The sequence below is a fragment of the Phytophthora cinnamomi genome (assembly GCF_018691715.1).
Source record: "Phytophthora cinnamomi strain GKB4 chromosome Unknown Contig104, whole genome shotgun sequence".
Lineage (NCBI taxonomy): Eukaryota > Oomycota > Peronosporomycetes > Peronosporales > Peronosporaceae > Phytophthora > Phytophthora cinnamomi.
Window position 1 is genome coordinate 492,733 of NW_027151037.1, and position 26,934 is coordinate 519,666.

Genomic DNA, 26,934 nt, shown 5'->3' on the forward strand with positions numbered 1-26,934 from the left:
ACGCGGGTGTGCGTACCACCAACGCGCGACGGCTGTTAAATCGCTGCAAGTACAGGTATTATTACCTAGAGGACATGCAGTGGCTCTCTTCCCCGTCGAGCTCTGCTCTAGCAGACGACTAGCGACTGAAAAATTGTTGTTGACCTCCGGCCGATAGAGCCGCGGCATACCTGCCCCAAGGCCACGTGCAGCAGAAGTTTATGATACGCCTCGTCCAGGCTGAAGCCGCCTGGAAAACCGGACAACCGGCACGCACCTGCAGCTTGGGATTTGCTGTTGCTGCGTGGCGGCGCGCTTTCGTGGGGGAGTCGAGAACGTTGAGAACTCTCCGATCGCCGACACCGTCTTCATGCCTGGTTATCTTTCCACCCAGGCGCAATCTCGCGCTCGCAAATGAGCAGAAGCTTTGAGACGTCCTCCTCCGCTGCTGTCGCCGCTGTCTGTCACATTCAGACGCCGCTCGGCTCGCCGATCATCGAGACGACAAAGCTGAGCCTGCAGCTGGGGCTATGGCCGACCAGGTGCTGCCGAGGAACAGCACCGCGGAAAATCCGCCGCGACTCACTGCGAAAGCTCAGTCTCCAGCTAGTCCGGCCGGTCCATGAAGCCTCCGGCTCGGTCTCTGGCTCTGGTACATATGCGAAGGCAGGCTTCCTGGTTTCGGCGTGGCGGCTCGGAAGGCCAGCCACGCTCTCGATCAGGCGCTCCGAACTCAGCTCATCAGAGCCGCAGTCGAGGGCTCTGCATTGTCGAAAAAGATGCCCAGCTGCAGAACGCTCCCTGGTGGCGGCAGCAGCGGCAGCGGCAACGGCAGCAGTAGGATGCACCGCATGCACGCCAAGACCAACAGCGTCCGCGCGCGCGAGGCGCTGGCCATGTCGGTCATCATGGAGGAGCCCGCCAGCATGAGCGAGTCGCGCCTCCAAGAGCAGGAGAAGCACCTGGAGGACATCAAACCCCAGGACGCAGGTCGCGACTTGGCCGCAACGCCAGAGTCTCCGGTGTCCAAGTCGCAGCCGGAGCTGCAGTCCAGGTCAGGGTCCAGCCTGGCGTCCACCGCGCCCTCGTGCTCGGAGGACAGCTACGAACAGCGCGATGCCAGAGACGCGTCGAGTCCGTCGCGCGAGTCCGATCAGCGTAGACGGCACTCGTCGAGCACCAGGCACGAGCAGGAATACTACCGCCACATGCACTCGTCGCACCGCGCGCCGTCAACGAACCCGGAGCGTGTGCCGCGCTCCAAGCCGTCGCAATCGTTTTCGTCCGAGTCGGAGGAGGAAGCGCGCGAGCAGCACCGCAGGCAACACGCTGCTTCCTCGTTGCGTCCTAAGGCGTCCTCCATTCCTCCGTCAGCGTCAACCAAGCGCGAGCGGGAGCGCGTGCACCGCCACCACTCGACGCACCGATCCGCTACTAACTCGCCGTCCAGCTCGTCAGATGAACGTACGCCTCGCAACCCGTCGACGGCAACGCGCTCGAGTGCATTCGAGGACGCGTACGAACATCACCGCGCGTCAAGTCGCCAAGACCCAACTGTGCCGTCGAATTCCAGAGAGAAAATGCGCCCCAAGTCGTCCTCCATGATGCCGTCTTCGTCCTCGTCGTCCAGGTACCCCCACAAAAGTACTTCGCGACCAGAAAGCTCTTCTTCGATTCCGCGTGATGCGTCCCGCTCGAAGGCAAACGCTGCTTCAGTGTATCACTCGGACCAGGAGCGCATGCGCCTCCGGATGCAGTCTCGGAGCAAGACACCTACCAGCTCCAATGAAGGCAACCGAGCAAAGTTGTCGTCCACACTGAGCTCACATTCGTCACAGTTGGAGAACGAGGCGCGTGAAGAGCGCCGAGTCCGCGCGTTCAGGGACGTGAGCCCTCCCGCTCGCGAGCGCTCGACGTCCAACCCGAAGCCTATGTCGCAACGCCAAGTTGAGCCACGCAGGCACGTCGTGTCGTGCAGGGAATCCAAGACGATGGACCCGAAGTTGCTAGCTCCGCCGAAGAACAAGGGGCCGTCGCGCCGCTCGCGAGACTCTTCTCGATTCCGGTCGACTTCTCTTCTGCCTAAGCCGAAGTCTCCGAGCAGTGATGGTTCGGTGCCCCGATCAGCGTCGGCCTCCAGCTTGTCATCAATGGCATCCACGCCCTCCCCTCGGGCTAGTGTTCCTCGCACCCCGCTGCGACTGCGGCACTATGAGGGCAGGTTCTCGAATCGCCGAGGACAGACGCTGTTCTACTTCTCGCTCTTCCCGCCCGAGAAGATGGCCACGCGCGGAGTCGTGGTGTGTCTGCACGGCATCGGAGATCACTGCCGTCGGAACGTTGCATTGTACGAGCGCTTGTGCAGGGAAGGCTTCGGTGTGGTCACGTACGACCTGCTCAACCACGGCGTGAGCGATCTCGACCAGCACAAGACGCGCGCGCACATAAGCAACTTCAGTCACCTAGTGGAGGACACGAACGACTTCATCAGGTTCGCCAAGCGGTCGATCTACCCGGACGCCCTGCGATACTGGAGGAAGCAACACGGGCTGTCGGAGCCGCCGCTGATCATCGCCGGCACGTCTTTCGGCTCTCTCATCGGTATCCACACTGTGCTGTCTGGAAAGCACAAATTCAGCGCTGCGGTGTGGGGATCGCCTACAATTGGTGTCACGTGGAACCCGCTGCTCTGGGCCGAGTCGAAGCTCGCAAAGCCGTTGGCAGCTATCATCCCGACGGCGAAGGTGGTGCCTGCCGTTCAGCACGACTTGCTCTGCCGAGACCCCAAGTTCTTGCAGAGATTCAAGTCAGATCCGCTCACCTCCATGGACATGATGACCACTCGCAGTGGGCACGAGTCACTTCAGGCCATGATCCAGCTTCAGGAGGACACGCGGGTGACGGACCCCAACAGCGCCTTCTGCGCCGTCCCAACGCTCTTCCTCGCGGGCTCGGCCGATGGCATTTCCGACCAGCAGGCGGCCATCAAGTTTTTCGCCACGATGGGGAACTTCGACAAGGAGTTCAAGTTGTTCGACGGTCTCTTTCACATGGTCTACGAGGAGCCTGAGAAGGAGAACGTGTTCAGGTACCTTGCGAGCTGGCTGCACAGAAGATTTCCTATCGAAAGCCGTATCATTTAGTGGGTTTCTGTGTGTTGTCCGTAATAGTGATAGAATATTTTAAATACCAAAGTGCTGATTCAGCGAGTGAAGCCTTAAAAACATGGTCGTTTTAGTCAGAAAACGAGATCAGCAAGTTTATACCGGTACTCTTTTGAATTCGGCTTTTGATGCTGATCGGCTATCCGTAAAATTTGCCCAACACGCTCTTTGTGTAAGCAGCCAGGGTGTTGGCATGCGGTTCGTGTTGGACAGCCTTGCCAATTCGTCAGTCGCGGTTCAACAACGCTAACGCGGAAATTTTTGGGCAGGCTGCTGCAGCGTACTGTAGGTGGTGTAAGTTACCTCTGGACCAGTGGCACTGGATAACAAACATGTCAGGCATCAAGGTCACTGCGAGACTGTGCGCGACGAAGTCGATGCAAATCGACGACCTCCGTACATAATGTACGGAATGTACTACATTCCGTTAATCGCTTCAACGTTCAAGGACTTGTGCTGGAGGTCCACGGTGGACCGGTCGGTGGACTCCACCGACCCAGCTCAACGTTTTGAAGCGCTACTGTGCATGTACCACAGACTGCAATGACACCGCAGCATTCACACATATTTACTGTTACATATAATAATACATGGTATATATAAAAAAAGCACACACACACAATCTGCTCGACATGCACATGTATAGGTGGTGGCGTCGCTTACGCTCGAGTATAGCAGTGTAAACTGCAGAAGCACACTTGTCTGTCTGAGGTTCGGACTTCTACGAAAACTTCTGGGGTGGAAAGTGCTCTTGCTCGCTGGCAGCGAGACGCTGCTCGAGCGATTGCGGCGCCGAAATAGTGGTGGCTCCGCTCTGCCACGGGCGTTGATCCTCGGGATCGGCTAGTGTTGGCTCGAAAAGACACACCATCGCGGCCGGCGTTCCCCGTTTCGTCCGGCTTTCTTCAAGTCGGAACGGAAGCCAGCCACGCGGTTGTCGGTCGCCATAATGCCGGCGATGGTCTCTCCTGCTCTCGGTGCACCAAACGGCCGGCGTCGCCATTTCCGAAAACGATGACAAACGCCCGAGGAGCGATCGGACTTCCCGTCCGCCGCGTTCATAGTCGCAATGCGCTGGTCATGTCGGCGATCCAGGAAGACCGAGAGCGCTCGAGTCTCGGCAACTCAAGGGTAGCGACTCCCTTTGCGGCCAGCCCGCCGTCGAGTTGCTCGACGTCGCCCACGACGTCGGTTTCCAGTTGTGGCTCGAGTCCGGGTCAGCAACGCGTGACTCGTTCGCTGTCCACCGCCCCGCCCTCCACCAGGGCGAACCGGCCGCGCGAGGCTCGGTCGCGTTCCGTCGCGAAGTTCGAGCAGGTGGACGAAGACCCTTTCACAGCGCAGGCCCTGAAGCGCGTTTCGAGAGCGCAGTCGGCTCGGGAACGCCCCAACCCATGCTTCATCGACGCCCCCATGACGGGGGTGTCGGCGTTGAAGGCAGCCAGGGCGAAGGGGATGAAGACTCGGTCGGTGCGGGCGCGGCCCGTTCCTTGCATTGACGAACCGATCGCGGTCACGACAACCGCTCCGCTGTCGCCTCCGAAGAAGCCCGTGAAACCTGCGTCGGCCCGGTCTCGACCGATTTCGTGCTTCGATGACTCGCTTCTGGCCGAGGCGGCAGCGAAGGAGGCCATCAAGCCAAAGCCTACGAAGACGAAGGTCGCGCAGTCGCTGCGGTCGCGCCCCGTTCCGTGCTTCGAAGACCTGCTTGCGTCCGGACCTGCTCCACAGGCCGAGGGGTGGAAGCCCCGGGTGGTTGGCACCCGACCTGCTTCGAGCCCAAACGCGAACATCCGTCGATCGAAGTCCACCGATTCGTTGGACCAGTTGGGCCCTTTGTCGTCATCGGATGATCAATCGTTCGATGCGCAGCGTTTCGTGCGGCGGCGAGACTCGATCCCCCCTCTGCGCTCAGGCAGGAGACCGGCACGCCCGAAATCGTCGTCCACCTCCGCGTCCAAAGCCGCCAAGAAAAGTCACGGTCGTCGTCGGTTCCCGTCGGAGGATGAAGCCTCGATGAATCGTGGGCGCTCGTCATCCGATGGATCTTCGGGGTCAAAGGAAGCCCCCGCGCTGAGCGATGAGGACCTTCGACCGAGGTCCTTGTCGGACTCGGGCTCGGGATCTACTGCGCCTACTCTCAGGAAAACGAAAAAGTCTTCACGTCCTCGCCACTACGAAGGCAAGTTCGAGAACCGCCGAGGCCAGTCACTCTTGTACTTCTCGCTGTTCCCGCCGGAGAAGAAGGCGCTGCGTGGCATCATCCTTTACTTGCACGGCATGGGCGATCACTGTCGCCGCAATACGGCGCTCTACGAACGATACTGCAAGGAAGGCTTCGGTGTGATCACCTACGACTTGCTGAACCACGGAGCGAGCGACTACGATGAATACAACACGCGCGCGCACATCAGCAACTTTGACGACTTCGTGAACGACACGAATGACTTCGTCACGTTCGCCAAATCCAACATCTACAAGGTCGCGCTTCGGTACTGGCGAAGGCACCTCAAACCTCGCCACCCGCACGGAAGGGAGAAGAAGCGAGACTCGCCGCCAGAACTGCCGTTGATCATTACCGGCACTTCGTTTGGGGCCCTTATCGGTCTCCACACTGTGCTTTCGGGCGAGCACAAATTCCACGCCGCGGTCTGGGCTTCTCCGTCGATTGGTGTGACGTGGACGCCAGTGCTGTGGGCTCAGTGGAAGGTTTCGCGGGCCCTGGTTGCAGCATTCCCGACGGCGAAAGTGATCCCTGCCATCCAGCACAACCTGCGGAGCCGAGACCCTGAATTTCTGAAAAGGTTCCAGGAGGATCCTCTGACCAGCAGCAACATGATGACCCCCCGCAGTGGACATGAGTCACTTCACGCGATGATGCGGCTTCAGGACGACGCGAGAGTTGCAGACGTCGACAGTCGATTCTGCTCCATCCCGATGCTGTTCATGGCAGGCTCCGACGATCGCATCTCCGATCAGCAGGCGTCGATGGCATTTTACGCCAGAATGGGGAGCTTTGACAAGGAATTCAAGGTCTTCGACGGCCTCTATCACATGATCTACGAGGAGCCCGAGAAGGAGGACGTGCTCAAGTACCTTGTGAATTGGCTGCACAAGAGATTTCCTCTCGAAACACGACACCCGAACGAGTCGCACATTAACGCGGTGAAGAAGTTGGAGCCGTCGGTTCGACCTTACAACTATGTCAAGGCTGAACGAACGAAATTGTAGTCAAGTAGCGTTTGTGGTCTTCATTGTGAAGAAATAAATCAAAATCGTCTATCAGAACACTCGGCAGTCTCGAACTTCTACTGTGGCTGCAGCTCGATACTACACTTCTATTTGTCATCCATCAATACGTCAGCAAGGTGGTCTCCAAAAACTCGTAGAACACGCTGTCGGGGTCAGTAACCAGGTCCTCGGCGGTTCCGCACTCAGCAAGAGTTCCATTTTGCATTACAATGATGCGGTCGAAACCGAGTACCTGGTCGAGCCGATGTGTGATGAGAAAAATTGTTGAGGTCGCAAATTCCTTCTCGATGACCCCCAAAAGTCTCTTGTCGCAGTATTGGTCTACTGACGAGAAAGCCTCGTCCAAAATGAGGACACGAGCAGGCTTTAGCAGTGATCGAGCTAGTACCAGCATCTGTCGCTCCCCCATGCTCCAGTTCTCTCCGTTCTCAGCTAACTTCATGTCCAAACTTGTCACCACCACTCGGCTGATAGACTCTCCGGCATACACCTCTTCAGGCGCTTCTTCATCGGTGTTGGCAATCGGCCTGGGTGCATCGCAAAGACCAGTTTTCACGAGCACTTCCCATAACACTTCATCATCGAACTCCTTGAACGGGTCCAAATATCGGCGAATTGAGCAGCGGTAAAATAATGGTGTCTGCGGTATGATGCAGATTCGGCTACGAAGATCACGTAGGTGCAGTCTGCTGATGTCTACACCATCAATCAGAATGCGACCTCGCGGCAAGCTGTGCATCTGCAGCATCGCCATGGCTAGCGAACTCTTTCCTGATCCAGTTCTTCCCACAACACCGATCTTTTCTCCGCCTGAAATGGAGAACGAGACGTCTTTCAACGCACATGTTGACATGTCGTCGTCGTCCCGCTCCGTCTCATACCGGAAAAATACGTGATCAAACACGACTGCACCAGCGGTAGGCCATTGTAGCGGCGCTCCAAGGCGCTGTTGAACACCCTTACGATCGGTACCCTCTTCGGGAGAAATATGCTGGAACTTCTTCAGGTTAGCGATGCTGAACATGTTCACTGAGCTGTTCAAAATGCCCACCGAGAACGAGACAAAATCACGCTGGACGCTGTATATACAGTGTAGCATGAGACCCAGCGTACTCGCTTGTAGACCACCATGCGCGAGGAGAAGAGCAAGACAGAACAGGAAGACTGCAACGAGGAGGCTACACCGAATATACAGCCAATGCGTGAACACCTCCACAACCGTAGCGATTCGCGACCTGTCGTCCACCATCCTGCCATGGTGCAGACAGACACGATTGACTTGCTCAGCTCCAAACGATCGGATTACAGCCGCACCATCCAGCATTTCGGAAACAAAATTCAGGTCCACAGCTTCGAGCTCTGCTCTCAGCGAGTACACTTGAGCAAACAAGCGCTTGTCCACCATCCCCCGACACACACACACAGTTAATGCCGCGAAAACTACGCCAGTTACACCTAAAAGGTAGCACACTGTCCCCAATGCAGCAGCAATGGACACAGTACTGCGAAACATAAAAATCAGAGGGAAAGTCATCAAACCGTCGATGACTTGCATGTCTGTCGAGTAGCGTGCCAAGATTTCACCGATTGGAGTTTGGTACAGCACGGACATGGGAGCCCGCAGCAAAGACTTCGTCACTTCACTGAAGATATGCTTCGCGCGTCTGGAAAGCGCATAATATATCACCGCGCAACTCGCAAGCAGTACCACAAAGGCCCCGACACTTAGGACGCCATAGGTCACCGTCGCCTTCCACATATCGGCATACGTCCAGGTCATATTGCTCCAGTGCACTAACCATAAATTCTTCGCCACATCAATAAGGCCGTACATGACGAAGAGGACACATGCGATGATGGTCAAGTTCCGTCCGCGATCCGGCCACCAAATCTCCTTCGCTACTCCATCCATCGTGCGGCGAGTTAAGTCCACCTTGGGCATTATCGACATCTTGGGCACTGACCGATAGCCAGAAATCCGTCTTCGTACGTCTTCCTTTCGCTGATCACTCATAGTAAAGGGGGTGTAATCGTCGTTGGCATTATCATCACTATGACCGATACGCCAGGGAGGGATGTCTGCAAGGCGGCGAGCACGACGACTGGCACTTCCTGTTGCGCCAGAGGAGGCTCCACTTCGACAAGTTTCCGATACGACCGATTCGTTGACGTACCACAGACGATCGACAAAGCCAGATTCGACGACCTCCGGGTTGTGTGTGGCAACAATAACCGTTTTGAACCGTAGTAACTCCAAGAAACACTTCCGAAACACATCACTTTGCACGATTGCGTCGGCGCTTGCCAGTGGACGATCAAGCAGATACACATCGGCGTCGGAGTACAGCGTTCGCGCAAGGGCAATGCGAGCCTTCTGTCCTCCGGAAAGGTTGATGCCTTTTGGACCGATCATCGTGTCGTCGCCATCCGGGAAGCTTTCGAGGTCTTCTATCAAGCAGCACGCATCCAACACGCGATAGTATTTCGCTTCGTCGTACGCATAACCGAACAGCACGTTGTCCCTGATGCTCAGCGTCTGCAGCCAGGGTTGTTCCGAGCAGTACGCCACCGTATAGTTCGGTGACAGGTAGACACTGCCACTCACGCAAGCCACGTCGCCCAGAAAAGCAGTCAGAAGTGTCGTCTTTCCAGCTCCTGCCTTACCATGAAGCACGACCAGCTCGCCTGCATTCACGCGTAGGTTAACCTTCGCCAGAACCGTAGTTGGAAAGTGATACCCCACGGACAGATCGACCTTATCCATGGCAGCGACCACGCTGTCCGGGTACGATTTGGCCGTCGCTCCCACCTCGGTGTCACTGACGAGTTTGCTGGCGTAACTATCACAGTAGCGTAGATAATGATCGATTTTGTGTAACCCAACGCGGCCATCAATGAAGACGCGAATCCCCATGATCAGTCCGTGGAGCTCAACCTGAACGTGATCAATCAATATCAGCGCCGTGAATACCGTGGCGGGCGAGAAGAAGCCCGCACGAGCGGCTAGAGAGGTGAAGATCGCCACGGACGCGAACGCCGGCGCCTCCCACACGCAGCAGTAGCGTAGGATGCGGAAGGCGGCCTCCCACCACTTGCGCTTCTCCTCCTTCCGCCGAGCGGACATGATCTTGGACAGGATCTTGTCCTCCCAGGCGTAGAGCTTGATGGACTGGATGCCCTTGAAGCACTCGTTGACCGCCGCGATGGTCTTGGCGCGCTTCTTGGTGTACCACTGCAGCATCCTGGCCGAGAGCGCCGTGAGCACCGACAGGCCGGCGATGATCACGGCCAGCGACGACAGGATCACCGCCGCGCTCGTGAGCAGCGTGCGGTGCAGGATGAAGAGCAGCACGGCGAGCTGCACGCTGGCCGTCCACATGTCGTGGAAGCGGATGAGCAGCCAGCTCACCTGCACCAGGTTGGACGAGTAGAGCGTGGCGATGGCCGCGATGCTGGTGCTGGTGCCGTGGCGGCCCTTGACCGGCCGCTCCACCGACTTGGCGAACACCAGCAGGCGGATGGAGGCCACCACGCGCAGCTGCGCCTTGAACATCCTGAAGCGCGCGTGGCGGTCGAAGAGCACGGCCAGCACCACGGCCGCGTGGACGCCCACGAGCAGCAGCAGCAGCTCCAGCACCGACGCGTGCCGCGCGCGCGGGTCCATGGCGGCCGTCAGCAGCTTGAACAGCAGCACCGGCACGCAGCACGCGCTCAGGGCCGACAAAAGCCCCAGGCCGCCGCTGCACACGATGGCGCGGCGCTCCGTGCGCCAGATGGCCGCCAGCAGGCCGCCCGACGCGCGGTACGCGGCGCGGAAGCGCTGCTCGGCGCGCGCCGCCGTGTTCTCCGGCTCGAGCGTCCACAGGTCGTGCAGGCGCAGGCGGCGCGCGCCCCCGAGCGCCACCAGAGGCTCCACGAACAGGAAGCCGAGCCGCGACAGCCACGAGGCCGACGCCACGTCCACCAGGCACGGCCGGCTCTCTCCTGCGTCCGCGCGGCTCACGCCGGGCGTGAGATGGGCGCGGCCTGACGCGCCTCTCGGAGGCGAGGAAGACGGACGGCGCCGCACGCGACAGCGCGCGCTCCCGCCAGCGCTGGGGTCGTCGCCGCCGCCGCCGGAGGTCCGGCCATCGTACGTCATACCGCGAGTGCGAACGGCCCGGGATTTACCGGTTTTACCGTCGCCCGCCTGTTCAATTTACCGGTGACCAGCGGTATTTACCGCGCACTTCAACTTGGACTCATGGTGGGTGCGCCTACCTTCCATCGGGCCGAGCAGCGCGCAGATGGCTGCGTCAAAGTGACCGCGGCGGCTGCTGGGCGGCGGCTGCTGGCCCACCGTGTGGTGCCGCGCCGCGCTAGTCGCCACGAGGTCGGTCTCACATGGACTCAGAGCCTCCGTTGTGGACACGAATGCCTCCGCTATCAGCGCAACTGGCGTGGGCTGCGAAAAAGCCACCTGCCTGGCTCAGACCTCGGCTCACAGCGCCGCCGCCACTGGCGAGCCACGCGCTGCGTGCCGCGGATCCGCTTGGATCTGCCTGCTGGTGAATTATCCACCGACGCGGACAAGACGAGCACAGAGCGCTCGAATAGTTGGCGCACCCTGCAACGAAGCGAATCTCGGTGTGCGTGCAGAGGCGCCGCGGATGCGGCGGTGCACGATGCGCGAGCGATCATCTCAGCTTAAGGGGCTGCGACCAGCGCGACGTACCACTGCAACTACTACTGCACGGGGGCTCAAGGTTGCTACCTTACAGACATATTGCCTCGAACGCGGCGACAAGTGTGTTGGCTACTCTGCAGCGGTTGCTGCGATACGACGCCGTGAGCCTCTGTGAGCCTTCCGGGTGGCCGTGCAGATGGAGGGAGACCTTATGAGCGTCTCCTTATGGAAAGCAGCACGGCCGGATAGCCATGGCGGCCCGTCCAGATGGCGGGTGTTCACCTGTTGCTCTTCAAGCCTCGTGAGCAGTGTTTCGGGGCGAGTTGTTCCCGAGACCAGGGGCTCGGCGTAATCTGGCTTGTCTTCGCGGATCAGGGGGATCCATTGAGCTTTGCACAGCTCGTCATCGCCTCGTGTTCACCCGCTCTAGGCTTCACTCTCGAATTCTCGGCGTAGAACACAATCACTACCAGCAGCAGCAGCCACTTTCTAGCCTTCGACACGATGCCCGCGCTCACTGCTACCGCCGACCACGCGAAGCCTTTCGTCCTCGTCCCAGTGAAGCAGAGCGACCTCGTCAGCGCCCGCGACTGTGCCACCAACTTCTGCGATGACGGCTGGCTCGAGAAAGTGTTCGAGCGCCAGGAGGCCGTGAAGGTTGCAGACTCGAAGAAGCACAAGAACAGCTTCATTCAGCGAACTCTCAAGAGTTTGACGCACCACCACTCCAAAGACGAGATGCATGTCAAGAAGAACTCGTACGACGAACACAGCTACCAGGAGGAGCTGCAGAGGTACATCGCCGAGTCGTCTGCCAATCTGCACTACGATGGCGATGGACCGCTGAACAGCTCGGACGAAGACACCTCCGACGAAGACTTGTCTCCTCGCAACGCAGAAGTCATCGACTTTTCGGCATTCATCGCCTCGACCTCGTCGGACAAGGTGGAGGAGTTCGTTGAGCCGCCCGTGCAAGTCCCACGTAGTTACCGCACTCAGGACCGTCAGGGTGGGGTGCTGGTGGCTGGACACCGCGTGCTCTTCACCAATTGGGCGTTCAAGCGCGAAAGGCGTCACTTGGGTGGTCTGGGACCGCTTCCAGAGCGCAGAGAGGCTGTCCTACCCTCGCTTGACGAAGTAGAAGAGGAATTCATGAGATTCTACTCTGGCAAGATCGTCGAGCTTTAGAGTTTGCGCTGTAGTGTATGAGTGTAAATGTGCTAATTTATCAACGTGAACGATCAACTGAAAAGCTGTGTGAAGGAAGCAGGATGGATTGGTTGGCATCCGCGAATGAAAGTTTGCTCGTTTACGCAAGACGCTAGTCAAAACCAACGCGCATTGAAAAGGGAAAGGGACAAGGTCTGCCCTTCTAATGCAAGCAGCCCCCCCCCCCCCCCCTCCGGCACACAAGCACACAAACACAAACTGCGACGGTCTTCTATCCACCAACGGCGAAGATACATTCACTAATGTCAATATGGTGTTGTAAAGATACTTAGCTAGCTAGCATTGCGGGTTTCTAATGGAAATCTCGCCCGAAGCCACTGTGTGAGATGCTCGATTGCCGCCTCCTTCTGGGTATCCTCGAAGACAAAGTGGAAACCACCCTGGATTAACTTGAACTCTTTGTCTTGATTCGCTATCGACGCGAAGAATCGGATGGCAGCCTGCTGATCGGAAACGCCATCGTTCGAGCCAGCGATAAAAAGCATGGGGATGGAACAAAACGTGCTGTCGGACTGCGTGACGCGCGTGTCCTTTTGAAGCCGTTTGATGGCATTCAGCGCTTCAGTTCCGCTTCGCACAGTCATCCTTGCTGTACATGTCAGCGGGTCGTTCTTGAACGCTTCTAGGAATGCGGGATCTCGACAAAACAGGTCATGGCTTACAGCGGGCACGATACGCGCCTTCGGGATGAACATTGCCAGGGGCAACAGTGACTCGGCATACAGCAGCGGGTTCCACGTGACTCCTATCGTCGGCGCTGCCCAGACAGCAGCGTGGAATTTGTGCCGAGCAGTGAGAACTGTGTGGATGCCAACCAGAGAGCCAAGGGATGATCCAGCGATGATCAGCGGGGGCTCCGGCAACGCAACGATGTTGGAACTTTTACCATGGGGGTGGTGAGGGTAGTGGTATTTCCGCCAGTATCGAAGAGCATCGGTGTAGATGGAACGTTTGGCATAGGTGATGAAGGCGTTTGTGTCGTCAACGAGATACTGGAAGTTGCTGATGTGAGCGCGCGTCTTGTGTTCGTCGAGATCGCTGGCGCCGTGATTTACCATGTCGTACGAGATGACTCCGAAGCCTGTTTTGCAGAGCTCCTTGTACAGCTCAATGTGGCGGCGGCAGTGGCTGCTGCTGCCGTGTACATACAACACTACTCCACGCATGGGCATCCTCTCGGGTGGGAAGAGCGCGAAGTAGAAAAGCGATTGCCCTCGGCTGTTCTCGAATTTGCCTTCGTAGCGGCGAAAGCGAAGCGGGATGTCTGTCTGGCCCGACGAAAACCTAGAGCTAGACGTCGACCTCGTGGGTGGCGGTGTGGTCGATCCGGAGCCAGAGCTCAGTTCGGTGGCGTCCAGCGCTTCGTCGTCCATAAAGCGGATCGTCCTCTTCCGGTTCTTGTTGTCGTCGTGTTTAATCGCAGTTTCCGGCACGGTCGCGCCGGTGGGCAGTCGAATCGTCTCGGCCATTTGAAGGGCAGGCACCATCCTGCCACGCAGGGTGCTTTTGACATTCGGCTGACGGCGGCAGTTCGGCATCCTTTTCAAGACTGAGGGCTTGGAGCTCTCTGCGCCCTCTGTCCGCGCAGGTGGCGCCAACTGTGCCCGATGTGTAGAGGGCCACCAGGACAAAGCACGGCATCCCGACTCTAGAATCTTGAGAGTGCGGGTAAAGCGCACATCACGTACGCTGGTGCTGGAGTCAGGGAACAGACATGCAGTAGAGGACGTGGTTGGCGCAGCGAGCAGATCCATAATAGAGATCATCGGGCGTCACGCCATGAACCCATGAGCCGGTGCAATGCAACTCGCTGTTCGTGCAGAAAGCTGATAACCAGGCATGCCGGAAGTCCCGCGAGAGTGAACATGCCTTCAAAGGCTGTCGACTAAAGCACCAGTTCGCCCATCAGCGAGTCTAAATGCATTACACTGTACCAGTACAGAGCAGAAGGAGGCTCCATCGGTGGACTCTTTGGCCCAGCTGCAAGAGCTGCGACCCCATCCGTTCGCCGAGAAGACAGCCGAGGGGTCAGGACAACAATCCACGACCAGCGAGCAGAGCGGAGAGCCAATCCCGGAGTTGACCTGACTCGCCCCGAGCCGGTTGCCTTCCGATTTCCTGGAGTGACGCAATGCGCCGTCTATCTGGAGCTTCCAGTGGAGCCTCCACTGGAGGGGGTTCACAGCCTTGGCACGATGCTGATGCAGGCACCCTCTTACCAGACCTGCTGCATTCCCAGTAAAAAAGGCAACTTACTGGTCACTAAAGCGAAACATACAAAGCCCAAGTCAACGCTAAAATGAAGAACCGTTTTTCCACTATGACTGGCGCTGCAATGGCGACACGTCCTGCAGTCGCCGCCGACGATGTCGAGCGCGAGTCCGTGGCCTTGCTGCTGCCCCGGCCGCGCCGCAGCCGCGCGCGCGTGGACTGGAAGGAGCTGCGCGTCATCGCCACCGAAGTGCAGCGCGCGCTGGACGCGTCCAGCAAGATCGAGCCGCACGAGGAATACGAGTAACAGACAGCACTAAGCACATCCACTGGCCTCCCACGTCCCCCAGGCCATTAACGCCGCCTTGCCTGCAACTACTGCAGGAGCGTGTTCGCCATGTGGCAGGCGGAGCTGGGCGACGCGCCCAACCGGCTCGAGCAGGAGCAGGAGCAGCAGCAGCAGCAGCAACAGGAACAGGAGCAGGAGCAGGAGCAGGAGCAGGTCGAGGACGCCAGGACTCAGGAGCTCACGTGGTACGCCAGCGCGCACGAGTATTGGGACGACGAGGCCAACTGCCCGCTGAGCGACGACGGCGTGCTGGGAGGCTTCGCGCACGTGTCGGGCGTGGACGTGCGCGAGTCCAGGCGCTTCCTCAAGCACGTGCGGGACACAGCGCGCCCCGACTGGGTCTGCCACGCCGCGGCGGACTGCGGCGCCGGCATCGGCCGCGTGAGCAAGCTGCTGCTGCTGCCCATGTTCGACCACGTGGACCTGGTGGAGCAAAGTCCGCGGCTGCTGCGCGGCGTGCCGCAGTACGTGGGCGCGGACGAGACGCTGCGCGCGCGCGTGCGGGACCTGTACTGCATGGGGCTGCAGGACTTCGAGCCGGCGCCCGCGAGCTACGACCTCATCTGGATGCAGTGGGTGCTCGTCCACCTCACGGACGTGGACCTGGTGCGCTACTTGAGGCGCTGCAAGCAGGCCCTGACGCCGAACGGCTTCATGGTCATCAAGGAGAACGTCTTCCAGACAGCAGAACCCTACGACCTCGACCGGCAGGACAGCAGCATCACGCGCTCGGCCGTGTACTACAAGAGCCTCTTCCAGCAGGCCGGACTTACCTTGCTCGCCGAGCGCAGACAACGCCACTTCCCGGAAGAACTCTACCCAGTCAAAATGTACGCGCTCGCCTAGGCACCAAGTAAACTTTGATCGTTTTAAGAACTCCTGCTATCTAAGCCTTCAGCTCCGCCACCACCTTCTCCAGCTGCTTCCGGTCGGAGACGTACACGACGTCCTTCGCCTTTGCCTTCGTCTTCGCCTTGGACGCCTTTGTCTTCTTTGGTTTGCCCGAACTGGGCGTCGCTCCCGCAACTCGCTCTGATGGCAGCAGCGCGAGCGTAGTGCCCTTGTCACTACCGTGCTTGTCCGCCACGGTCATCAGCTTGGACAGGAACGGCTGCAGCTCCCGTGCCCGATCTAGCGTCGAGCGGCAACCCACAACATACAATCCCAGCCGTGCGCGCGAGAAGGCCGTTGAAGTGCGACGCACGTCCCGAAGGTGGCCCACCGAAGTCCCGCTGCGGACCGTAGATAGCAGAATAAAGTCGTTCTGCTGACCCTGGAAACGATCTACGGTCGAGACCTTGCACACCTTAGTGCCTTCAGGAACATTGGCCCCCAGTAACCGCTGCAAGAGCTCTTTCTGCGCGTTGTAGGTTGTGAGAATGGTCACTTGGTCTGCGCGGTAGCCGATGCCCACTATGTACTTGAACAGTGCGACGACGAATCGGGCCTCCTCCTCGTTTTCAAAGGCAAAGGGTCTAGGCTGACGCTCCTTAGCCGTCCCGGAGAGATCCACAAATTGCGCCGTGTGCGCAAATCCGACATTTCCAGTCTGGTACTCGGCTTCCGATTCCACGCGCGGTAAGTCACCCAACGAATGCTGGTCTCCGGTCGAGGAGATGCCGTCGTAGCGCCACCGGTAGATGTCAGCTAACTCAGGGCGACTGCGCCCTTGACGGTCGAGAACAAGATGCGGTACGCCAAGGCGGAGCAGACGCGTAAACAAGCTCTGGTCGAAGTGTGCGTAGTTCTTGAGCGCGAGCGACTTCACCACTGGTGGTAACTGCTTTGCATCTCCCATGAGCACGACTCGCTTGAGGTCCGACAACGATTTAGCTGCATTTCCTGTTGGTCCAGACTTCTTGGAGCATGCCAATAGAAGCGGCACCAGACTATCCAGCTCACTAACCTGCGCTGCTTCCTCCATGATGAGACTTCCAAACGTCAGCCCAAGCTCCGTGAGCCTCTTGTGGTTCAACGCCGCATGTGTGCACGTCATGGCAACGATGCGAGCGTGGTGAATCAGGTACATATCACTGCGCTGACGTGGGGTTTGAAGCAGCTCAAAGGGCTGGAGGCGCCGGAGCTCTGAAAAGTACGACTCGATGTCTAGTGCAAATTGTCGCAGAGCGTCAACCTTGTCAAGAACCGACCCTTTTCGCATCGCAAAAAACTCTCCAAGCGCTACAACCTTGTCATCTTTCGAAGGCAATTCCGTAGCCTTGAGACCCGCTTCAAGAAATGCTTTCATGTGGAACTGGTAAAAGATCGATGCGTTCTCGCACGAATACGACGCTGACCCGCCAGCAAGCCCAGCGTATAGCGCGGCGTCACGCTTGATAAGCCACTGGGCCATCTGCTCTACCTCACCAAGCAAGGCTGCTCTTCGCTCCAACAAAAACGCAACACGACCATTGCGACTGAAGTCCGCATGGAAAACTGCTTTGCCTTCTGCACTGCCATCGTTCACAATTTGTGGCTGTCCCATTCGCACAATTTCAGCCTCATGAATTGCGTTTTGTGATAAAATCTTCGCAAAGAAGTCGTTTAGAGCTTGATTTGAGTGGGCTACAATCAATATTTTTTCGTGAGCTGGTGTCGTGCGGTACAGATTCAAAACGAGTTGCACGGCCACATCCGTTTTACCAGTGCCTGGGGGGCCCACGACCAGAGTGAGGCCTTCACAGACACCACTTCGCACGGCAGCGACCTGGGCTTTTGTAAATCGGATCGAAGAAGCCTCTCCCAGAGTTGCAGCAGGAGCCGTCTTATGGCACGCTCTGATATAGCTCGAACCATCGCGAATGTCCTCCACATACGTAAACGGAGCTGCTGCACTCTTCGCGTCTAGTACCTGCGTTTCATCATCAGCGTTTACAAGTTTCTCAGCACCGCCGGCTTCCATCGCATGCTCACCGTCTAGCAGCAATTCACCCATCGATACAACAACCTGCTTCTCTGCTCTGGCCTTATAGATAGACTTGTATAGCGCCGCAGCTGGGTCACCGTAGCCCAAGAAGAGGTCGTGCAGCCACGCAGGTAGCAGTTCTTCCTTATTGGCATCGTGCCATGCCCCAGCTACCGTATCCAATATTGCCTTAAAGTTGTTCTCACGCGGCTTCCGTCGTACAAGCACATTTACTTGTTCGTACGACTCGAGATGACCATCTTCCAAGTCCTTTTTGTACTGCACGCCATCCAGCGCTAGCTTGAACACACGCTTGCTTCCTTTGCCCACAGGGTTTTCATCATTAATAGCGTTTCCGGCGGCATCGAAAACCTCAATAATCTCCGCTGCGCGCACATATTGCACACCATAGTTCTCAGGGAACGAACCCATATCCCGTGCTTCCTTCTTAAAACCCATCATTTCAGCCCCTTCGTCAGCAGTGGCCCTGACTGTTACGAGAAACACCACTTCTTTAGTCTGATAGCGGTCAAAGTGCTTGCGATCATGGCGGCCTGAGAGCTCCAATTCGGCATGTGCAATCACTGAAGCTGGGGCAATTTGACCGAGCGCCGGCTTGCCTACCTTCACAATCTGCAATGTGCTCGCAACTGGCACAGCAGAGCGAGAAAATCCCCTGAAAATAGTATCATTGTCACTTGTCGTTCGCAGCGAGCGCACGGCGTCGAGCTGCTTAATGGCGACCTCAAGGTCACCACGAATGTCCTGAACCGCTTCCAAGCGGAGTAGTTCGTAATTTCGCTGTAGATAGTCGTCCAAACTCAAAAATTGAAGACCCAACTTGCGCAGAGGCAAAACCGGAAAGAGTTCGGTATTGTCCGCGCCGTAAATCTGTCCTGTGATATCACCCCCTTCTGTCATTGTCTCGTCGCCATCCGATTCCTTCGTATTGAGCGCTGTTTCATCCTTTCGGTCAAGCATCTCATTCCAAATGTCCAGTTCTGTTGGAAAAACCGGCGTGTTCGACGAAAGATCACCACTGTTAACTCCAACGGAGTATTCTTCTTTGAAGAAAGCGACCAAGTCGGCGTCAGAGATTGCTTCCGCTTCAACCTGATCGGCTAGAACACCTACAGCGATACCAAACGATGAAAGCCGCGAGCGATCAGCAGCCACTATGCCGTTCAGCAATTCTGTAAAGCTTGAACCATCGGCGATGTGGCTGCACGGGGCAATGGCCAGTTCCTCCACTCGAGAGTTTCTAAACGACTGGAATGCACACTGCTGCATCACCTGGATGTGGCGAGCCTGGTGCTCGCGGTACTCCCGAGGAGAGAGCGACGTGCCCGTGTGCGCATCAATGGGGAAGTTCATGGATGCATCCAGTAGGGTCAGCTGCTTCTCCAGAGCTTGCCTCTCATTAGCACTTTGCCACTGCAATGCGTGTTGCACTAAGGCACTGCCTCGGAGCACTGTTCGCACATGTCGCCGCCGCAACACTGTCAGCAGAAAGCGGCGAGTAGGGAGCTGACTCAAGAGTTCAATCAACAATGCCAGGAACAGCGCCACGAAGCGTAACCGGAGCGCTATCTCCTGCTTCGACACGTCCGCATCCACCGGCGCCTTCAAAACCTGGAAGAACGCGTCAAGGCGGTGCGCAAACGCCGTTTGCTCGAGTCGCGGGGTCTCCTTCGTCTTCTCCAGTTTGCGCCGTTTGTTCTTGTTGGTCGATTTCTTCTCATTCGCTGCGGCAGGACCCTCCGACATGATGCGGTTCCAGTGGCGCTCCAGCTTCGGGTACGTCCGGAACTCGATCGATCGCTGAGAGGGCGACAGCGCCGCCCATAGCGGCAACGACGTCAGCTGCAGCACGGAAGCCGCTACCTGCTGCACGTCGAGGCTCTGGAAGCACGCGATGAGGAACTGCGTGAGCGCCGTCTGCTCCTTGAGCGTCCACTTGGCGTCGTCATCGGCCGCGTCCTGCTCGTCGAGCAGCGTCCACAGCGTGCTCATGAGCGTCTTCCAGGACGCGTCGTCCTCTGCCTTCAAGAAGCCCCACACACCCGTAGAGGCCGAGGAGCTGCCGGCGTCCCCGTCGCGCGCGCGGAGCCCCACGAGCAGCAACACCGACAGCAGCCAGGCCTTCTTGACGTGGTGGCGGCAGTCGCGCGCGGTCGCCACCACGTCCGCCAGCGGCCACAGAGCGTCCTCCAGAAAGTTCAGAGCGTCCAGCTCTCGGAGACACTCGAGCGTATGGGCGTCGCTGCTGGCGTCGCCCAGGAACTCGGCGTAGAGCGCCGCAACTGCGTCCAGCGACTGAAGTAGCAGCAGTGGCGAGCGTTAGAGAGCGATGCAGGGGCGAACAAGGTATGCACACGTACCTCTTTCGACGGAGGTTGCGCGAGGATCTGCGCGGCGAGATCGGGCGCCGTGGGGGCGGCACTGGCGGCCCCGGAAGACGCCGACGGCGCAGCTCGGCGAGGCATGGCGGGCAGCCAGAGGATTCACTATTGTGAAGTAGCGGTACGGGGTAATTATTGGTAGTAAAACAAATAGTACCACGTAGTGTAATGCAGCATTAAAAAAGACTAGTATGATATCATTTTCTGGAATTTGTTTGAGGCAAATATGCAATGATATTTTAGGTGACACCGGATTCTGCTATAAGAATAACGGTATATTAAATATAGTGCTAGTGTCGAATAGTACTTCAAACTACACCCATCTGTCTAAGTAATCGTGAAGTAACGCCAAGGCAGTAACGCCGATGACGGTGTTTCTGTATGCGCACTGCAGCTGGAGCCACCAGAGCAACACTCGAGCAACCGACGTCCTGCAGGCAGCTCGTCTCACTGCGCGTAGAGACCTTCGCCGCGGCATCCGCTTGTGTCATCGGCTTGGCGTTTCCTTCCTCTATCGATCGCAGCCCCTATCACTTCCCTCCTCTCTCTGTAAGCCGAGCTGCAGCGCTTCTCCCGAGACACCTCTTCGTCATGCGCTCGGACGCGTCCCACGCCGCCAAACGCGAGCGCGCGGCCCCCGCGTCGCTGGCGCCGTGCGCTGCATCGCTGCAGGCAGTTGGGGAGGCCAGTCGCGACCTGCAGATCACGGGCGTGACCCGTAGAAACACCAGCTGGCAGTACCACATCGAGGTGCTGGACGTGCGCGCGTCCAGCTTCAGCAGCGGCAACTCCGGCGCCTCAGCGCGCGCCCTGAACGTGAGAAGCAGTGCCATCGAAGAGTCAGATGCGGCGGCGTTGGCGTCGGCGGACGAGCGCGGCGTCGCGTACCCGGAGCTGCCGCCCATGGTGCGATACACCGTCATGAGGCGGTACACGGACTTCCGCCAGCTGTACACCTACCTGGTGGAGACCCACGGCTCGGCGCTGCGGGACGCGCTGCCCAAGTTCCCGGACGGAGGCTGGATCTCCTATCTGCGTGGAGACGACCCGCGGCTGCTGCACCACCGGCGGGAGCGGCTCCAGCGGTTCCTGAGGGCAGTGGACGCTCGGCCGGAGCTGCGGTGGAGCGCGGCCTTCACGACGTTTCTGCGTCCGGACATCGAGGGGCTCGCGTCCGCCAGCACTAGCGCATCCCTGCCGACGTCATACGGGAGTTACTCGTCGTTCGCAGCCTCCAGTAGCAGCAGCAGCGACCTGGATGCGCGGCCGCCGCCTCCGCCACCGCGGTCGGCCCCGTCGGCGCTGCCACCTCGGCACGACGGCTCGGACGCTAGTGCTGTGCCCCCGGTGAGTGCGTCCGGGGGCTATGTGTCGCTGTCGCACCTCAAGTCGCCCGAGATTCGCTTCCGCAAGAAGCTGGTGCCCGGAGGAGCGGACGCGCGCGGAGACCTCAAGCGTCGGAGGCTGCATTTGCACAGTCAGGACGCAGATGATGAGGCCTTTGAGCAACGGAAGCCTTCGGCCAAGAAGCAACTCGCGATGGCTCTCAGCGGGGCGCTGGGCTTCAAGCGCTTCGTGGTCGGCGTTGGCAGCGGCGTCATCGGCACTCTTGGCCGAATGGGAGGCGAGAGATCAGACTCGATAGACACTGCGGAGTACCAAGATGATAGTGATAGTGACACGGATGAGGGCCGCGGCTCGGCTGAAGACGCACGTGGCCGCAACGCCGACTTGCTCAAGATGTTGTCTAGCGGAGGCAGCCAGACTGTGGAGCACTGAGTGTGGACGTTGCGTACCGTATCCGTTGGCGCGCCGAGGTTGACGCGCGAGTATTAGATGGTGCATGAAGCAGATAAATATTTAGCAGATCCCGAAGAGGTTCGTTCGGCTGGCACTTGGTACTGCCAAGTAGAGCGGGAATAGGAGAGCTCGCGTCTGGAGCATTCGTGCAAAAACGGAAGTGGCGTATGCTCTAAAGTCTAGAGTATCCCTGGCGCGCCGATCTCCCCTGGAAGTGATCGCTTCGCGGGTAACGACAAAAAGAAAATAATAATCCGTCGCCAAAGATGGCGGCACGAAAAGGAACAAAAGTACATGCGCATTTTACTAGTAGGCAAACGCTGCCGCACGATAAGCGGCCTTGCTTCAGTAGGACGTGTCGTACTCGGACCAGCCCATGCTCTGCAGGCTCCCTGTGGACGAAGTGCCACGCAACAATGGCTTGATCTCGCAGCGACGACGTTCAAGGTGTGGCAGATAGATACGCGCCTTCTGCCCTGATGCCAGCTTGATGTAGATTGCGTCGTCCGTGATGGACGAGATAGTGCCTGTGTAGTCCTCGTGGACGAGCGGCATCGAAACTTGCACGTCATCTCCATCCTCGAACATATACTTGCCGCAAAGCAATCGTCGTCGCTCGAGCTTGAATGGCACTAGAACAGCAGACACAACATCTCAGTAAACCCCGCACACCACATCATATCCAACAACGACGTAAATCTTACGATTTCCAGCATTCGGCAAACGCTCAACCGTAGTTTGTGCGTTCTGCTCGCGGTCGCCCACGATGGCGGCAATGTCGGACGTGAGGTCGTCGAACGGCAAACGCACTGCTTCCACTGGAAGAAGCTTCGACACCTCAACCGGATCCGTGTGCGCTGTCGTATCCATTTTGCGTCGCTTGACAATAGGCACCTGCTTTTTTGTAGCAGGTGGCTCGGACACTTCGCCCTCCTCCTGCTCAGGCTCGCTCGCTTTCTTGTTCTCCTCGTTGCCGTCGTTCACAACAGCGACCACCACTGGCGTTGTATCCGCTTCACAAGTTGCTGGAGGCTTCTTGGTCACCCCCGCAACCTTCGCAACCGGCTCCGAGAGTGCCTTCATCTCCGCCTGCAACTTGTCCATGACGGCGTCCACCTTGGCGAGCAGCTCGTCCTTCAGGACCTTCCTCTCGTTCTCCCACAGGTGGTGCGCGCGCTGCACCTCGAAACGGTACAGGTCCTGCCCGTTCTTGAGCTGCAGGTTCTTGTGCAGCTCGGCGGTCTGCAGCAGGCGGTTGCGCTCCTCCTTGAAGGCGGCCACGCGACGGCAGAACTCGGCCAGCGTGCCGTCCTCCACCATCTTCTTCTTCTGCTCCAGCTCGGCCACCTGCTGCTCGAGCCTGGCGCGGCGCTGCTCCTCCGTGAGCGGCTCGGAGGCGAGCGAGGACGCCGAGGTGGACGACAGGTTGGACACGTTGGACAGGGAGCGCTTGCGTCCTCCACTGTCCTCGTCGTTGTCCTCTTCGTCGTCGTCCTCGTCGTCCCCCGAACGCGACGAGTGCCGCTCATCGGCGCTGCGCAGCTCGCGAGTGGACTTTCGCGTGTCCTCCGCCGCCTTGCGGGCTGCAGCTCCGCGGCGGCGGCCAGGGCCCCGGCGCTGGGCGGGAGGTGGCGCCTCCGCCGCGGCGAGGGGCCCCGCGCCCGTGCTGGCGTCCGTGTCGGCGCCATCTGACGTCGAGTCGGCCGTGGAGCTTCGCGTGTCGCGCGAGCGGCGGCTGCGCAGACGAGTGTTGGTGCCCGTGTCGCTGCTGGGGTCCTCCTCGGGGTCGCGCGAGCGGTCGCGGCGGCTAGAGCGCTCCATGGGCGATGGCGGCAGCGACCAAGGTGCTCGATCGCTCGATCGATCGGCTCAATTTGCTTATTGACTCGGGTACGGTACACGAAACTTTTTGGAGTTGGATTAGCGATTCAGATTTGGGAATTGGGATTTAAGTTTACTATACCGTTATATATACTAGATATTTTCCGGTGGTCGAACTTCAACTTGCGAAGACTTTGCCGCTGAGACTCAAGAGCAGGCCCGGGTTCTCGAGCAGGAAGACCTGCAGGTCGTGCTTCTGGATGACGAACACAGAGCCGGCACGGGTGCACACGAGCGACGTGGTGTGCGGCGTGTCCTCCGCGCACGTGAGGCGGTCCACGTCGCCCGCGAAGCCGCCGTGGCTGAGCATCACTTCCTGCAGCGCCTCGGCCTTGCTGCCGCTCGGGCCGCCGCTCACGACGCTCAGGTCCATGGGGATGATGCGCTGCATGTCCGACACAGCACAGTTCGTTAGTGAGAAAACGCATTCCTGGTCGGCGGGCAGGGCGGGCGCACGTACGTTCAGGGATTTTCGGGCGATGAGCGACAGCGTCTGGCCGGGGGAGCTTGGCCTTGAGCGCGACTGCCCGCTGCCCGGCGGGTTCCGTATCGGCGAGGTGCCGTTGTTGGTGCTGCCCGAGGGGGAGATTTTGAGCATAAAGTGGCCCTTGTCGACGATGACCGCGCTCGAGCACCTGTCCCCGATGCTCCAGAGCACCTGCCCCTCCGTCACGTCGCGCGGCCGCAAGATGATCTCCAGCGCAGTGCGCTGGGCTTGTGTCAATCGCCGGAAGACCCGGTTGCTCTCCACGATGTCGTACGAGAAGTAGAGCCGGCTTTGCGCCAACTGCTGGATGCGCTCAAAGGAGGACGTCCGTCGCAAGAACCAGTTGAAGTCGAGCGCGTTGAACTCGAGCAGCGACAGCTTCGTGCTCGCTATCATATCATACGGTAGCAGCCAGTTGGGGGTCAGCAGAGATTGGAGATCGAAGTAGTCGCCTGGTCGGTACTGTTTTGCCAGCGAGAGCATGGATAATCGACGGCGCGTGCAGCTGTCGCGACCGCGCGCGATTGGTTTCGGGGAGTTGACATTATCTTGTGACGGCGAGTGAGCCAAGGAAGGCTCGGCGCTTGGTGCCCCGTCATGTTGCTCCTTGCTGTGCACAGCTTGCGCTTCGCCGACGATGATGATATAAAAGGTGTCACCCACGCTGCCCGTCTTGCTCACGATATCTCCCTTTGCGTATTCGACCTTGCGCGCCATCTGCAGGATCTCGTAAGCGTGGTTGAGCGTGAGTTCCGCGAACAAGTCCACCTTTCGTACTAGATCCAGAATTTCAAGCGCTCCCGCATGCTCCGGCAGTCTTGGCACGTTCAGCGTTATGGTATTGTGCACTCCTTCGGGTGCACCGCGGAGTCCGCAGTTATCGGGAAGGTCCTTGGCTGCCGTATGTACCACGTACACCTTCTTCCGAATGCTTTCGTCTAGCGCCATGAGGGTCTTAAGTGGTGTGTGGATCGGGGGAACTCCTGCTTCGTGCAAAATAGCGTCGCAATGCCAGGGGAAGTTCAGCAGCTCCTGCGCTCTAGCGGGTGATAGAATCCCTTCACTTTCAAGCTGGAGAATCTTGTCCACATCGTTGAGGTGGTCACCAGAAAAGGCGATCTTCTTGTCGCCATAAGTGACTTCGAAGCCTACGCACGGGATCGAATGCAGCGAGTAGAAGAATCGGAACTCGGCGCCACGGATCTGGGTTACGTCGTTAATCCGCACGAGGCGGTGGTCCAATACTCGTTCGAGGAAGCTTGGTTCAAAGCCAGAGAGGGCCGAGTACTTGCGCAGGAACGAGCGATATATCGTGTCGGTGGTTATCAGAGCCACGCGACCTTCCTGCAGGATCTTCTGAAAAGTTCCTGCGTCGTGGTCAGCATGACAATGCGTGAGGATGACCCCGTCAATCATGAGCGCGGGGATGTTGTTCGCACTCAGAATGGAAGACGAGAACGGCGGTGGGTCGATCATGATGCCGCGGTGGTTGATCCACAGCACGTAGCCAGAAGTTTTGCCGTTCGGGTCAAAGCCGTGAGAGTTGCCCAACACGGTGACACCGAAAGCAGGGGGGTAAAAGGAGTCGAGATGCGGGGTCGTCACGCTAGCAGGTGGCGGTGGTAACTCTACCGCGTCCTCTAAAGTCACGCTTCCGAGTGTACCGTCAACAATGGTAAAGCAGCCGTCACCCTTGCGAATGATAAGCGGTGGCGTATCACTTGCTGCTCCAGGTTGCGAAATCCTTGCCTCGCCGTTCTCATCGAAGTGGGTAAATGTCAACAGCATGTCCAGAGTAATGAGGGTGTCGCCAAACTTCCGAAAGTATTCCAGCTCCTTTCTTAGATCAGGGAACTGTTCGGGCGGCGTAGACTGAGGAAAGTCATTGCTCAAATCGAGCTCTACTGGCCCAAAGAGCGTCTCCTGAAAGACTTGGCGGATACGAGTTTCCACATCTGCCGATGCCACGATAAGGTTGACGCACTGTCGCTTGAAGAAAAAGTTGCAGTATGCCGGGAACTCAAACTCAGCAACGTTCACACCCATGTTGGCGCCTAGAGTCTTCGTGAAGGGCTCGGACGGCACAATGTAGTGTCGAGGCACGGGTAGGCCGAGTTTCATGGAATCCTTGATCGTTTCGGGGGGCATTCCTAGCTGCACGGGGCCAATTGACGTGCAGGCTACTACGCCTCCTCGTGGGAGTTTAATGGTCTCCAGAGTCGGGCCGGAAGCTACATCGGAGAGACCACCATTCTCCTCTCCCAAGCTGGTTGTCATGGCCAAGCAGCTAGAAAGAAGGTGGAGGGGCTGTTGTACTTGTCGATGAAGCCTGCCTGGGAGGTATGGACTCTAGGCCCTCGCTGCTTGGTCAAAGATGGCAAACGTCAAACGGTTCGCAGCGTTGCCCCGAGTTGTGTGTGCTGGCCCAAACTAGAAGGAAAGCAGCAATCTCTGCCGTGAACAATTTGAAAGAGATAAGTATAGATACCTCGCACCACGCAAAAAATAACGGAGAGAAGCCTGAAACGGAGCTCTGCCATCATACATGGAGGGTTCTGCGGCCCACGACTGCGCGTAAAAATATCGAGCCATTGGGTGAAACAGACCC

General features: G+C 58.4%; 10 protein-coding genes across 13 annotated transcripts; 5 read left to right on the forward strand and 5 right to left on the reverse strand.

Moving 5' to 3' along the window:
- Positions 1-758: 758 nt before the first annotated feature.
- On the forward strand, positions 759-3,122 carry IUM83_05979 (Phospholipase YtpA; the record flags this gene model as incomplete). Its single annotated transcript, XM_067930146.1, has 1 exon — positions 759-3,122. One exon carries the CDS (start codon positions 759-761, stop codon positions 3,120-3,122), a length of 2,364 nt encoding a protein of 787 aa, XP_067782747.1.
- Positions 3,123-4,157: 1,035 nt separating this feature from the next.
- On the forward strand, positions 4,158-6,374 carry IUM83_05980 (Serine protease family S33; the record flags this gene model as incomplete). The annotated part of the gene is made up of 1 exon (XM_067930147.1): positions 4,158-6,374. The coding sequence occupies one exon, from the start codon at positions 4,158-4,160 to the stop codon at positions 6,372-6,374; it is 2,217 nt and encodes a 738-aa protein (XP_067782654.1).
- Positions 6,375-9,026: 2,652 nt separating this feature from the next.
- IUM83_05981 (ABC transporter) lies at positions 9,027-10,536 on the reverse strand (the record flags this gene model as incomplete). Its single annotated transcript, XM_067930148.1, has 2 exons — positions 9,027-9,080; positions 9,205-10,536. 2 exons carry the CDS (start codon positions 10,534-10,536, stop codon positions 9,027-9,029), a joined length of 1,386 nt encoding a protein of 461 aa, XP_067782804.1.
- A 1,029-nt stretch (positions 10,537-11,565) lies between these two features.
- IUM83_05982 (Palmitoyltransferase ZDHHC17) lies at positions 11,566-12,249 on the forward strand (the record flags this gene model as incomplete). Its single annotated transcript, XM_067930149.1, has 1 exon — positions 11,566-12,249. The coding sequence occupies one exon, from the start codon at positions 11,566-11,568 to the stop codon at positions 12,247-12,249; it is 684 nt and encodes a 227-aa protein (XP_067782689.1).
- A 314-nt stretch (positions 12,250-12,563) lies between these two features.
- IUM83_05983 (Phospholipase YtpA) lies at positions 12,564-13,760 on the reverse strand (the record flags this gene model as incomplete). The annotated part of the gene is made up of 1 exon (XM_067930150.1): positions 12,564-13,760. One exon carries the CDS (start codon positions 13,758-13,760, stop codon positions 12,564-12,566), a length of 1,197 nt encoding a protein of 398 aa, XP_067782690.1.
- Positions 13,761-14,590: 830 nt separating this feature from the next.
- On the forward strand, positions 14,591-15,697 carry IUM83_05984 (n-terminal xaa-pro-lys n-methyltransferase 1; the record flags this gene model as incomplete). Its single annotated transcript, XM_067930151.1, has 2 exons — positions 14,591-14,805; positions 14,887-15,697. The coding sequence occupies 2 exons, from the start codon at positions 14,591-14,593 to the stop codon at positions 15,695-15,697; spliced, it is 1,026 nt and encodes a 341-aa protein (XP_067782691.1).
- A 40-nt stretch (positions 15,698-15,737) lies between these two features.
- Positions 15,738-20,242, reverse strand: IUM83_05985 (Intron-binding protein aquarius; the record flags this gene model as incomplete). Its single annotated transcript, XM_067930152.1, has 2 exons — positions 15,738-20,072; positions 20,138-20,242. The coding sequence occupies 2 exons, from the start codon at positions 20,240-20,242 to the stop codon at positions 15,738-15,740; spliced, it is 4,440 nt and encodes a 1,479-aa protein (XP_067782692.1).
- A 507-nt stretch (positions 20,243-20,749) lies between these two features.
- On the forward strand, positions 20,750-21,937 carry IUM83_05986 (Vacuolar targeting protein Atg24; the record flags this gene model as incomplete). 2 transcript variants are annotated; one of them, XM_067930153.1, is made up of 2 exons in its annotated part: positions 20,750-20,974; positions 21,032-21,937. In XM_067930153.1, 2 exons carry the CDS (start codon positions 20,750-20,752, stop codon positions 21,935-21,937), a joined length of 1,131 nt encoding a protein of 376 aa, XP_067782694.1. The 2 variants fall into 2 exon arrangements, with proteins under 2 accessions (XP_067782694.1, XP_067782693.1); XM_067930154.1 differs by having other exon boundaries at positions 20,750-21,937.
- Positions 21,938-22,303: 366 nt separating this feature from the next.
- On the reverse strand, positions 22,304-23,779 carry IUM83_05987 (Amino Acid/Auxin Permease (AAAP) Family; the record flags this gene model as incomplete). The annotated part of the gene is made up of 2 exons (XM_067930155.1): positions 22,304-22,590; positions 22,663-23,779. 2 exons carry the CDS (start codon positions 23,777-23,779, stop codon positions 22,304-22,306), a joined length of 1,404 nt encoding a protein of 467 aa, XP_067782695.1.
- A 178-nt stretch (positions 23,780-23,957) lies between these two features.
- On the reverse strand, positions 23,958-26,603 carry IUM83_05988 (CGMP-dependent 3',5'-cGMP phosphodiesterase; the record flags this gene model as incomplete). 3 transcript variants are annotated; one of them, XM_067930157.1, is made up of 3 exons in its annotated part: positions 23,958-24,224; positions 24,300-25,977; positions 26,143-26,603. In XM_067930157.1, 3 exons carry the CDS (start codon positions 26,601-26,603, stop codon positions 23,958-23,960), a joined length of 2,406 nt encoding a protein of 801 aa, XP_067782687.1. The 3 variants fall into 3 exon arrangements, with proteins under 3 accessions (XP_067782687.1, XP_067782686.1, XP_067782688.1); XM_067930156.1 differs by having other exon boundaries at positions 24,300-26,603; XM_067930158.1 differs by having other exon boundaries at positions 23,958-26,603.
- Positions 26,604-26,934: the final 331 nt, after the last annotated feature.